Source organism: Chironomus tepperi, unplaced genomic scaffold (assembly GCF_022539635.2).
Source record: "Chironomus tepperi strain 1889 unplaced genomic scaffold, CSIRO-AGI_Ctep_v1 contig_250, whole genome shotgun sequence".
NCBI lineage: Eukaryota > Metazoa > Arthropoda > Insecta > Diptera > Chironomidae > Chironomus > Chironomus tepperi.
The window spans coordinates 27,055-40,509 of record NW_027226372.1 but is presented as its reverse complement, the minus strand read 5'-3'; the positions used below and the strand labels follow the sequence as shown (position 1 = coordinate 40,509).

General features: G+C 33.1%; 1 protein-coding gene across 1 annotated transcript in view; it reads left to right on the top strand.

Moving 5' to 3' along the window:
- The window catches only part of side (motor axon guidance molcule sidestep), a 166,656-nt gene that overhangs the window by 135,289 nt on the left and 17,912 nt on the right, over positions 1-13,455 (top strand). Inside the window, exon 7 of the mRNA XM_070641686.1 lies at positions 5,590-5,728. Coding sequence (XP_070497787.1) covers positions 5,590-5,728 — 139 coding nt within the window. The remainder of the gene's footprint in view (positions 1-5,589; positions 5,729-13,455) is intronic.

Genomic DNA, 13,455 nt, shown 5'->3' with positions numbered 1-13,455 from the left:
CATCGTTTCTCTTGTGTGTTTTGCCACTTCTGAGACAATGACTGAAATTGCTTTTTTTTGCTCCTCCTTTTGCCTTCATTCTCATTTATTCAATTCTTCCTGCCTTTTACGTATTAGGATGAAATGAAATTATATTTGACTGGAAATTGAAGTTTTTTTTTTGCCTTGCCTTGAATATTGTTGGAAGCTGAGGATGTATATGGAGGTATTATCAAGGAAAATGATAATGTCTGTGTGTTATGAAAATAGATTATTATATTTTCACGAGAATCTGTCGTGGATGGAAGAGGTTATTGATTTTTGAGGGAGTGTTATGAACCGAGCCAAAAAGAGGTCATGAACAGCAACAGGACATACTTATTTTCTTGCTTTGTTGACAGTACATCAATTGTGATTCATGAACTCTCTTAGACGACGCCTAATACTTGCAATATCGCTGGGTACCAAATGTAAATTCTTGATTTTAAGTGCAATACTGTCTCAATCGACAGCAACAGGACATATGATTCAAAAATTACAAAAATGTTCTTCGACTGATGGTTGTGGTGTCTGTAAAGAGTGGAATCTGGGGTATTTAGTCATGTATGGTCAAATCTGTCAGTTCAAGAGCAATGCGTCTGTGACTGAGTTGTAGGTCACAGACCGGATATCTGTATTGCTGTTTTTGATGGCGTGGGATCGATTCCGAGCAGAGACCGACCTCTCTCTTTCTCTCAATCATTATTAGAGTGCAGTTGATATGACAAGGATTCGCACAATGCTCAAAGAATTACACTGGTTAAGCTCAGTTATGCTTGTTTACTTGTCAGTTACTCTGGAGCTTAGCTTAATAGTCTCACGGAAATATCATGAAACGGAATTTAAGAGTTCCTAAATTATGTATTTTTGTGGACGCCATTTTCCGTATTTTCTGAACTCGAAATTGAATTAAATTTCATAAGAGAGAGTCGATTTGACTCGACTCCATATGTAGTCCAACAGGCAGAGAATGTGCTGTCAAGAGCAGAGTAAGCTAAGAGCAACGCTCACGATCGTGCTCACCTAGCAAATTCAAGGTGAGCAAGCTCTCGAGAGCATGCTATTTGCTTCTTAAGGTGAGTCGACTAAGAGCTCTGCTGTTCTAGTTTGAACCCAATTTACATGAATTACTGAAAACTTCATCAATATCTTTACAAAACTAATTATTTCAATACCTAGAAAATAATATCAAAAAACTCTAAATATAGCAATCCCCAGCACACGACACAAACCCTTTACCCAAACTAGATCAATTTTCCATAAAATTTCAAACCATCTCCATCCTTATACTTACATTACTAATTTCACAAATGATTTATGGTTATCAAACTTACGGTTTTTCAAATTGAAAAGGATATCGAAACGCATTAAAAAAAGTAAGACGGAGATGATGCTGAAATTTTTTTATTTACATATAGAAAGCCTCATGACCCTCTTTAATATCAACTTTTGACATTTTCGATCGATTTTCCGCTCTCAACCATTAAGTATTGAGATGAATAAAAAAATTGAAGAGTTCCAGCATAAAAAAAAAGTGTTCAGAAATGGGAAAATAGAAAATGTATATTGAGGATTGATGTTGTGGAAATTATGGTATGGAATAGGTATATATGTGATATATGCAAATATATAGCTATGGAAATAAATTTCAATTTGAATGAATCAAGTGGGATGTAAAAAAAAAATGTGAAAAGATAAATGAAAATTGAATGAATAAATTTCAATCCGAAATGGAAACTATAAATACCATGACAGTAGTTGTAAATAGATAAATAACATGAAGCACTGATCAATATTTTTTTGTATGGAATCAAAGTCTAAACTATTGAAGTTTACCTTCTGAGAACGTTTGACTTGATAGCACATCATTTCAATGAATTTTGAGGTATCTTATTCTTACACTTAAAGTTCAATCCGTGTATTACGGATCTTTCTTTCATCCGCTTTCATCCGACTCATCAAATCTTTCACGTGCATTCATCCGGTATAGCGTTAAAAATTAATTATTATTTTAATATATTTAGGGTTTTTTAAAAAGCAGGATTTTTATCTTCTTATTTAAATCATCATCAATCATGTGCAATAAGTATGTTGAATAACTGGCTTTTATTTCTTATTAATTCTTTTCAACTGTTTTGCTTCGGTTTTTGTAATCTTCTCTATGTTTATATTAATTGGTAGCTTTGTATTTTGGAAAAGTTCGAAAAGACATTTGTTTTTCCTCTATTAGGGTGTTTTATTAGGTGCGCTTGTTAATGATTGTTTAACGAGTGTAGACAGACATTTCCTATGCCTTCAGGGGCAGGGGGTTTCCAAGTTCGAGGGGAAAAATTTCTCGAACCCATGATCGAAGATCGGTGTTTTATGTACCGAAGTACTAAACCATTCCGCCACCGAGCCACTTCGACTTCGATTAGGGTGAAAATCCCTCGTAAATGCCAATTTATTTCCCTATATTAAGAGGAAAATTTTCATATGTCAATTATGGGTGAAAAATCCCTAAAACAGCCATTTTGCCTTTTTCATTTAATAGAGTGAAAAGTACTCTTTTCCTATGTTAGGATGGGAAATCCTTATAAAAAGCCAAATTTTGGCTGAATTTTCCTAAATTAAGATGAAAAACCCTCATGTAAGCCATAATTTTCTATGATTTTAAATTATTAGAGTGAAAAATTCTTCAAGAAGCCAAAATAAGCCCCCTCGGAAAAGCCCCTCGATTTTCTATATTATGGTGAAAAATCTTTGGAAAAGCCAATACTACAATATTCAATACTAATTTAAAAAACACATAGCTTTAACTCAGTTCTCCTATAGGGTGAAAATTTTTGAGAAAAACTACGTGAAAAATCATGGAAATTGTTATTTGTTATCCTTATTTTCTCATAATTGAATAAAACTTTGGAGAATTATTTAAACTTGAAGTCAAGTCTTGCGCTTTCATCCGGCCCATATAAACCTTTCATCCGCTTTCATCCGGCCCATACAAATCTTTCATCCGCTTTCATCCGGCCCATACAAATCTTTCATCCGCTTTCATCCGGCCCATACAAATCTTTCATCCGCTTTCATCCGGCCCATACAATCTTTCATCCGGATGAAATTTTTGTATGGAGATGAAGAATCCTTTCATCCGGATGAAACGTGTGTCAATTTTATCTTATTAAAGTTCAAGTGTATTACGGACTTTACTTCCACGTGCGGTATAGCGTGGGTTGCAAAAAAGGATTTTTATCTTCTTATTTATCATCATCAATCATGTGCTAAGTATAATAACTGGCTTTTATTTCTTTAATTCTTTTCAACTTAATCTTATGTTTATAAATTGGTAGCTTTGTATGTCGGACATTTGTGGTGTTATTAGCTTATGAAAAATAAAAATAAACATTAGCTTTGCAGACCTTAAGGTCCATAGCTGCGCGTTTATATGCGTGATTGGGAGTTTAACGAGGGAGGATTCGCCAGATCTCTCGCTCAAAACCTAGACCTACAGTTTATAGTGTCCGAAGCTACTGGTAGCCTTCAAAGGGAGTCGACTACATATGATTCGAAAAAGGACATATGGAGTCCGTGATCGCTTGGTCGGTTTTGCAATAATTATGTACCGCTAAACCATTCCGCCACCGAGCCACCTCGACCGGTTAGGGGTGTAGACAGACATTTTTTGAGGAGCAGGGGGATGTGAGGGTTTTGATATTTTGTGTATGGATTGCAAAAATTTAAAATAGTTTTGGATTTTTTCTCGAATAACCCTGAAAATTGAAGATTTTTTTTCAAAAAAATTGAGTTTTGACGCCCGAACCTTCCTGAATATGCTTCTGATAGCTACTTAATTTGGTACCAGACCTTGAAGTCGTCTTGAGCTATATGTACAATCGAGTCAACTCAAGCAGACTTTTCTATGAAATTCGAGTCAACATCGAGGTCAGTTTTGAACTAAATACTTATGAAAAGAAAGTTCATGTTGGTGATGGAGTAAGGTTGTGTCGAAGCTATGGACCGTCGAAGCTATGGACCGTCGACGCTATATACCGTCGAAGCTATGGACGGTCGACGCTATGGACCGTCGAAGCTATGAACCCGAAAAGCAAACGACTTAGAAATTGCCTAAAAATCCTGTTCAAGCCGACTTGACTCTGACCTTAAGTCAGATTTCATTTAATATAGCTTAAAGTCAGAGTCACAGTGGTATTGTGCTGTATTTTGTCTATTTCTATGCCGTGTGTTTTTCAGGGGAGCATATCCCAAATTTTACAATTCAATTAATTGATTAAAAATCTGACATCAAAACAGTGTATGAAGCACTCGTCTGTACGAATTTGACAAGGCCAATACGACTCTAACATTATTGTCAGATTCATTTTAAATACCAAAGCTATGCCAATCTAATGTCGAATTTTGGATTAATTAGTCGACCTTCGCTACATCAGCATGTTTTTAACAAATTTTTCCATTTAATTCAGCCATAAAACTGCAAATGATATTACAGCTGATTAACAAAACCACAAAGTTATTCATTTCATTTCAATATAATTCAAAATCAAAAATTTTGTTTTGAAAATGATTTGATTTATAACAAACGCAGCTTCATTTACCACAAAATGTTTAATTTGATCGCAGTTATTTTCATAATTATCAAAAGGGGAGGGTTTGGAAATTATGTGATGCTCAGAGGAATAAAGAAGAGGGTTGATAAGCGATACAAATGTAGAAAGATATTCCTCTAAGTTTGCTTACTTTGCTGGTCATTCAGATCAATTGTTAACCATGGCTTCTTTCTGATGCTGCCTGAAAATGACCCTATCGTTTATGTCTCTTGGAGCTTACAATTTTTTTATGAATTGGATACTTACTTACTTACTTAGCTGTCCGTACAGATCAACTGTGATCCATGGCCTCCCTCAGATGTCGCCTATAACTGGTTCTATCGCCGGCTTCCGCCTGCCAATTGCCAATTCCAAATGCAATGCTGTCAGGCCTTCCAGGCTGACTCTTCGGTCTATCACGAGCTTTGTCACCATCCAAAAAGTCTGATTTAAAGACCTTATGAATTGGATATGGACTACAAACATTTTGTTGTTCATGATTTTGCTATAAAGCGTTAAGTGTGGGCAAAGGGTCTAAAATCGCTATTTCTACAGTTCCATAACTTGCTAATATTTTCAAAACATTGACAATAAATCCAACGAAACCCCAATAAACAGAATCAATAATGTCTAAATTTAAGCATACGCATTTCATTTCAATTATTACTATTTGCTTTCTATCAGTGACTCAGTTCTGCTTTTCAAATAAATTTGTTAATTTTATAGACAAATGGAATCAAGACATTCACTGATTTTAAGTAAATATAAAGAACATTTTCAAGTCTTTTTTTGAGTTCTTTAAAGTCATGACGATAATATGCCATCAATCAAGCTCCAAGATAATACGAAGCTCATTGCGAACGAGATGAACAAAAAAAAAAGAAAATCCTTGACTCATTCTCATGAAGGAAAGAAAGTCATTGATTATACTAAACAACTGTGTTACTCAATTGTTTTATGTATTTTTATTTCTATTTCTATTTTACAGGGAATGAGAATGACAGGCGAAGATTCCGAGACACTTCACCTCACATTTCTTGAACGTGAAAGCACAGGCGCATACTTGTGCTCGGCATCAAATACAGAAGGTGAAACACGTAGCTCATCATTGTATCTTAAAGTACAATGTAAGTATTTTTTTTTGCTTCTTCTTTCATTCCTTTTTAACCCCATTTTGTGCAGAGTCATTTTTAGTCTTCAATATATCAGCTACAAATTGGTTCATAAATTTTCAAACGTTCGAAGATGCTTAAACGAGATGAAAAATAAGCTTTGTTGTAAAAAAAAGAATTTATTAGTTTTTAGTAAAAATTCTTTAAAAATGATTTTTTTATTGCGACCTTTGGGGAATCTTTTGTCAGAATTTTTTTGAATTAAATTTATCCCTTTTGTCATCATTGGGATATGGATTTTGGGGTCAACTAAGTATATAGCATGATGAGGGGATTTGGTAACCATGGTTACGGATTTGAAATGACTGAAATCAAATCAATGGATGATGCTAAATTGAAACGACGATTGTGATAAAATGCCAGGAACTTGGTCTTAAGAACTGATTGAATAGCAAAGATGGCTAATTGATCAAAAATTTGAATCAGGCTGACGTGACTCTAGTGTCATATTTAAATCGATTCCGACACAGAGTAAGAGTTATGAACACCAAGTCAGAGTCAAGCTGACCAAGGACCAAATTTGAATAGATTAACCGATTTGTGCTTTTCGATGTAAGTTTGATATCGAGTTACTGAAACATTTCTTACTAAAGAAGCAGTTTTTCCAGATCTTTTTATTCACTTGTCGATATAGTAATAAATAAGCACAACATAATACAAGATTCACTTGAGGTTACTCCACTTATTACGTTCGCTTTTTAGGGAGGAAAGAGGTTCTAGGATATTGTAACAGCATAAGTGATTTTTTTTGCATGGGCATTTTGTAACGAAGGGGGGCGGGGGGGAGGACAGAAATTAGTTTTTTTACGTAACGTAATAAGTGAACGGCCCCTTGACTGTTGGCTATGTATCGATACAATACTCAATAATAAGGTCATAAGGTCATCTATGTAGTCCCGAGAAGTGCACGACGTGAAAAATCAGACATTAGTGTCCTCAGGTCTGCGTGATTTTATTACAGAGCCAGATTTAGCCAAACTCGATTCAAAACCAGAGTTACGCCTACCTGTTGACTCTAATTTCTGATTTTTGCACTCCTTGTACTTTTCGGGAGCATCTTAACATCAAAAACGAGGTAAACGATGGAGGCTGTGGTAAAAATCCCAATTTTGGAGCGATCTTATTCCTGTGCAATACTAAAAAACAAACTAATACTCATGATCAGTGGATTAAATGATCCATATCTTGATACTTATTGTTACATAACTATTTACTTCCATCGTTAGTAGAACAGATTAATTGTTGTGATTCATAGCTTCTCTAAGATGTTAATTGAATCTGACTCTATCGCTGCTCCCTTATCTATCCGTCAAAACTGATTCCATCTTTTATCCAAACATTAAGTTTTTTTTATGGAAATTTAAAACTATTCATCATGAACTTTAAATTATATTTCAATACTTCAACACATAAATCACAATTTTTTTACATTATGCGAAATAATTTCAAAAGGGATCGTTCCTAGAAACATCACAAAAATCGATTTTACAAAAAAAAGAATAAAGGAATGCGATTTATAGTGAATGATTACACTTTTATAGCAAATTTATATCACATGCACTGCATTTTTCCAAATGGATTTTTTTTCTCCTTTCAATTTTGTGCTGCTGCTATTTTTCTTTCACTATCTTTTCAATTTTCCACTTCTGTTTGATTTAGTGAGAAAAGGATTCTCGTTCATCTCATCTCTTTCTTTTTTTTCGTTGAAATGATTCTCATCTTGAGATTGATTACATGATTTTGTGTAGTAATAGAAATGGATTTTCATTCATTTTTTTTTCTTCTTATCTTTCAAAATGTAAGTTGAATGTATAACAAGAAACAGACAATATTGGAAAGAAAATTTGGATATTGAAGGAAATGAATAGTAATTTCTTTTAATAGAGAATATATTGAATTCTAGAAGTAGAGTGAGTCTTATTTTGAATTCTAGTTTAATGATCTTTAGTGGCCATATCAAAGCTTTTGGTATATTCTAAGCTAACCTTTCAATATCTTCATGATGGATCCTTTTACATATGTATATAGATGGAAAAAGCAAAGCATGGTCTTTACTGGTTAGGGCAATATTGTGTCAATAGAGATCTCGTAAAAAGCACAAGTCGATTGAAATTCGGCAGGCTTTTTACCTTGTGGATTCCATCCAAGGGCTGTGTAACAAACTTGTGTTTCTGTCCCAGCAATGACATTTTTCTTCCGAAGTTGACTTGATTATAATAGTGAAAAAGTACCCAACCAGAATATTTCTGATATTGAATCAGTGTCGTTAAGATCGACAGACATTCAAATGGCTCATCCACATGGAGCATCCACATGGATGCTGCTTCCATTTGTTAATAATAAAAGAACTTTAGTGCAATTTCAGAAGCTTCCTGGTGAAGCCTTATCCGTTTCTATCGATCAAGACTCCGAATCCTCTTGTCTAAGATCATATAATCCATCCTATATTAATTCAATGTACCTAACTACAGTCTATACTTCGTGAATCACACAAACCGAGTTGACGTTAGTTTACTTACTTACTTACTGAAACCATGTTCTAATGTGGAAAGGTTACAACAGAAGGATTTCCATCTGACTCTGTTGCTGGCTCTTTCACATAGTTTTTATAAATTCTCTGTCCGCAAATTGAGCTGACATTCTTTCATCACTGTTTTGCGAACAAACAAGTAGTTTTTGGAGCTTCTGGTCGTCTTTTCCCTTGTGGACTTCATCCAAAGGCTGTGTAACAAACTTGTGTTTCTGTTCCAGCAATGACATTTTTCTTCCGAAGTTGACTTGATTATAATAGAGCGATTCCATGAGTGAAAAAAATTTGTCTTAAAAGTTTTTTATGAATATTTTTTTAAAAGATTAACTACTTTTACCCCAATGTTATGAACTTATATTATATATTATTGTAATATTTAACCACAAGCAACAAATTCACTACAAAGAGGTATGATGTTGATTTTTCTGAAAAACTAAACTTAATGGTTAACTTTTCGAAAATTTCTAAATTTTCAATTGCAATATTTCCTTAAGTGTACATTTTCGTGTGATAAAATTACACAAAATACATTTGAAAACGCCTAGGCTTGTATTCATATCTTATTTGTGCCTGTAACTACTTGCAATTAAGGAGAAAATTGAAGAAAACACAACTTAATCGGTTAACTTTCGACCGATTATTGCAAAACACAAAACACATTTTTTGCCATTATTAAGCTATGTTAAGATCTTTAAACACTAAAAACACATTTAAAATAGAAAAATAATCCTAAATGTGTTTCAAAAGTTAACTAAAAATGCATAACTTAAGAGAAAAATTAATACAAAGTTTTGTACTAAAAATTTTTCAGTTACGCTTTACTCATGGAATCGCTTGTAGTGAAAAAGTACCCAACCAGAATATTTCTGATATTGAATCATTGTCGTTAAGATTTTAGACATTCAAATGGCTCATGCACATGGAGCATTACATGGATGCTGCTTCCATTTGAAATAATAAAAGAACTTTAGTGCAATTTCAGAAGCTTCCTGGTGAAGCCTTATCCGTTTCTATCGATCAAGACTCCGAATCCTCTTGTCTAAGATCATATAATCCATCCATATTGCGTTCACAATCTTAGTATATTAAAATTCAAACAAAATTAAAGCCCACACATTGCTTCATTCTTCTATATCTTTCAAATCATGTGGAACAAACAACATACTTATCCTAAATTTCAAAAAAAATTCTTCTTTTCTGTAAAGTTCAACATTAAATTTTTTAATCTTCTAAAAGATTCCTTCCTACGAAGTATTATTGAGGATTTTTTTTTTTCCAGCAGCAGCACAAAATACTTGATGTTGATTTTTAAACAGCTTTGTTATACATTTATTATTGCATCTCAAGTGTTTGCACACGATACAATGTTGTATCTTGTGTAATCTTAATAATTCCTTATACAGATCTTAAGTTTATTCTATTAATTCTTCATACATATAAGTTTTGTTATTCATTAGCTTAATGAACTTGTTGTGAAACTTATTCGTTGAGTGCTTTACAAACTTTTAAGGATTTTATAACTGTGGGTGATTAAATTTGTAGAAATAATGATTTTGGAGCTATTTGAACAGTCAATTATTTTGGAATTTCTAGGAATTTTTAATGTGTTTATAGTCAAAACAATCCTTAATTGTGCTAGTAGTCAAAATATGGAAATTGAAAGTTTCAAGTTGAATTTTTTAAACTTTTAATTGTTATTTGATTGAAATTGTAAGCAGCAAAAAAGCATCAATGGCGTTGAAGTTAGAAAAGTTTTGAGTAATCTGTGAAATTTTTAGAAATAGCATGAATTGTTTGTTACCACTGAGTTAAAGAATATGTCTATCACATGACAGTCATTATGGTGACCTTGTTTGTCCTTCATTCAGCCCTCTGGGATTGTATTCCATAATCCATAAAAAATATTCATAATCCTATAAAATGCAAGAAAATTCCATAACTTACTGCAGATGTAATGAAACTACAACAAAGTGATTTTTTATTCATAATCAAAGTTTAAAGCAAATTTCCTCAATTTATTATTCACTGTAAAACACGATGTAAGTTCATCATTATATGATAGAATTCACTTTTTTATGACTCATTTGATGATCCAAATTGAAAATCTCACTCTATTCGATTTTGTATGAAAATCGACAGAAATAAAAAAAAATACAGAAGGAGAATAAGCGTTGGCTGATGCTGAATTGAGAGAAGAAAAAAAAGTGAAATTGAAATTTATGAAAATAACAGAAAGAAGAATATTGAATTTCCAATTCGAAGTTGGAATGCTGCTTTCTAAAAATTCGTTTGAATTTTATTTGCTTTCTATTTTATAATAAAAAAAGAGCGATTTCCACTTGAAAGAACTTTGATCATAACAACATCCCTGGGAAATACGTTTATACTGTTCTTTATGGATTCATTTAAAGCATCTCAGCATTGATTTTAAGGGAAAAAAAAGTGCAGGAATGATATGATTTAGATAGATCATAAAAATTGCAGAAAGCTGCTTTGTGAAACTTAATAGAGTTTTATGGTTAAATTTTGGAATATATCAGCTTATAGAGTTCCCTAAGGTATGAACTTCTATAAAATGCACTATGGAGTCTTCACATTCTTTAACTTGTTTCTTGATGTCAATTATGAATTTCATGCTTCATTATTTTTCCCGAGCAATACAAATAAAGAAGGCTCCATCACGGGATCAGATGGTAGTCTTATGGATGTCAAATGGCTTCCATTTGCTGTTCATAAAAAAGAGTCTTTAAGGAGCATTAATGGAGTCTGTAGAGAACCCTTCTTAGACTGCCACTATATCTCGGTCTTTGAATACTGCTGACGCAAAATTGACATGAACCTTTGAAGTCTTCAATAGTCTATTAAGGTGTCTCTACTGGGGTTCAAATCCCCCAAAGAAGTGAAGACTGTACTTCATTGAATTCTGGACTCCAGTGGTGGTGGCTCTAAATTGGAGTACTGCCAACTCTGGCTCAAAGAGAATACCTTTAACCAGAGCTCGAAGTCGATATGGCTGAAGTCTCTGTTGCGGGCTCTGTCACCTGGTTTGTACAAATTCTCTGTCCGCATGTGGTGCGCTTATGTGAAAAGTGTCAAAAAATTCTCTAAAAAAATTACAAAAATTCGCTAAAAAGTGACAAAAGTGACAAACTTTGTCATTTGAGTTGTTCGTCCCCTGACTCTACCATAAACTGCACCATATCTCAAAATAGGTTCGAACAACACTGCACTAACATATGGAAACATCCACAAACATTTTACTCAAAGTCTATATTGATAGTTTCATTTTTTATCATGAAGATGGAAAGTAGAGCTATTCCAATGTAAAAATGCTTTTAAAATGTCTCTATCAAATTGAGATTCTAAATAAAATGTTTATTAAGTAGAATGCATTCTTTGAAATGTATATTGCTGTAAAAATATTTGCTGTATACATTGTGAATTTTTTTTTTATTTTTATTTAAAGAATGGAAAATTGAAGTAGATGCAACCATAAAACCTTCAGCATGATCAAATAAGAAAATAGAAATGTAATGTACGAGTCATTCAGCTAGGAACAAAAATCTTGAAAAAAACTTTTAAAGCTTCATTGCTTTATATGATTGAATGTTTTTTACTCTCTCATCCTCCTTATATAAATAGATGGATAGATGAAGAGATGGGTTATTGACAATGGATGAAAAGTTGCATTGTTAGAAAGAAGTTTTTTTCTTCATATGTGTCATTACTTACTATTATTTCATTATTATTCGTACTCTAACTCAGTTTTCAATTTGACATAACTATCATTCTATCCATCTTTTTCTTTAGTTTGATTTGCTACGTACATGAGTGTGTTTATGTTCGATTTGTAGATTGATATTTTTTCTAAGAAAAATAGATTTATTTTCAACTAGATGAGATGTGTCGTTATCTAAGGAGATATCCTTAGTTGAAGTGATATCTGCCGTCTCGGTGTCGTCAGGACAACTTCGGGTCATGCTGTGCCGTGAGGCCAACTTCGCGTAATAGTATTAATATGGCGACTTGACGGAACTCAATCGAACACGTTGTGCTGTTTGAGATTGGGTTCTTTATTGCTTTTATTGAGATACATAAGTCTAGGGGTGTAGCCAGTTATAGTAGATCATAGGAGATTAGTTCTTATTGATACACTGTGATTCGTAGTAAGTTAAGCCTGTCTATTGACCGGAATAATTTTGTTAAGGAGGCTTAAGATTTTGTCCTTATTTTTTTCTATTTTGACCAGTTCTAATCACTTGGTCATCTCAGAGCTCGAAGGCGACTCGAATTTTGTATGGAAAAGTTGACTCCAATCAGAATTCAAATCGACTTCGAATCCTGGTCCATCCTGCTTCATGTGAGTATTGAAATGATTATCCATGCAAACTATACAGTCCACACATGATCATTTAGCAGAGATGAATATAGCCAAATATAAAAGCTTTCTATTGTACAATTTTTCTCTCTTTTTTTGCCACAGAAAAAAATACTTGAATATAAGAAATAATAAAGCAACGAAAAGAAGCTTACTTGCATCAATAGCGAGTAAAAGCTGAAAGCTCATGGTCATTGAAATCACATCGGAAGGATTAAGTCTTCAGAAACGATGATGATGATTTCTTCTCATGTTCTATATTTTTTTTCTACTTTGGAAATCCATTTAACGTGCAATGGCTAAAGGCTTACATAAAATAAATATACACATACGTATTCATCCATCCATACAAACATCCATCCATATGATGATTTATGAGGGATATTAGAAACGAATTGTATTTTGTTTGAAAAATGAATGAGGCCGCTATTGTAGCCAACGGCCATAAAGACTTCATCAATAATAAATATCAATTGACGCAGTATTGATGGGAATTTATGGATGAAGATGATAATAAGTTGAAAAACGAATGAAATGGAAGTCTTACAAAACATACAAAAATAGAATAAATACTGTAGAAAGAGAGATGGATAGGATAATATTTATGAAAATGGGATTTTGATTGCAATCAAATAAAAATAAATAGCTAATGATGAAAATGCTTTAAGTGCTTCTTTTTCGTCTGTCTCTGAAAACTTATCTGTTTGCCTTTAAACAGTATTAAGAATTATATTTTCATGGAAAGAAGTTCAAACAGCTAGAAAATTCATTAAT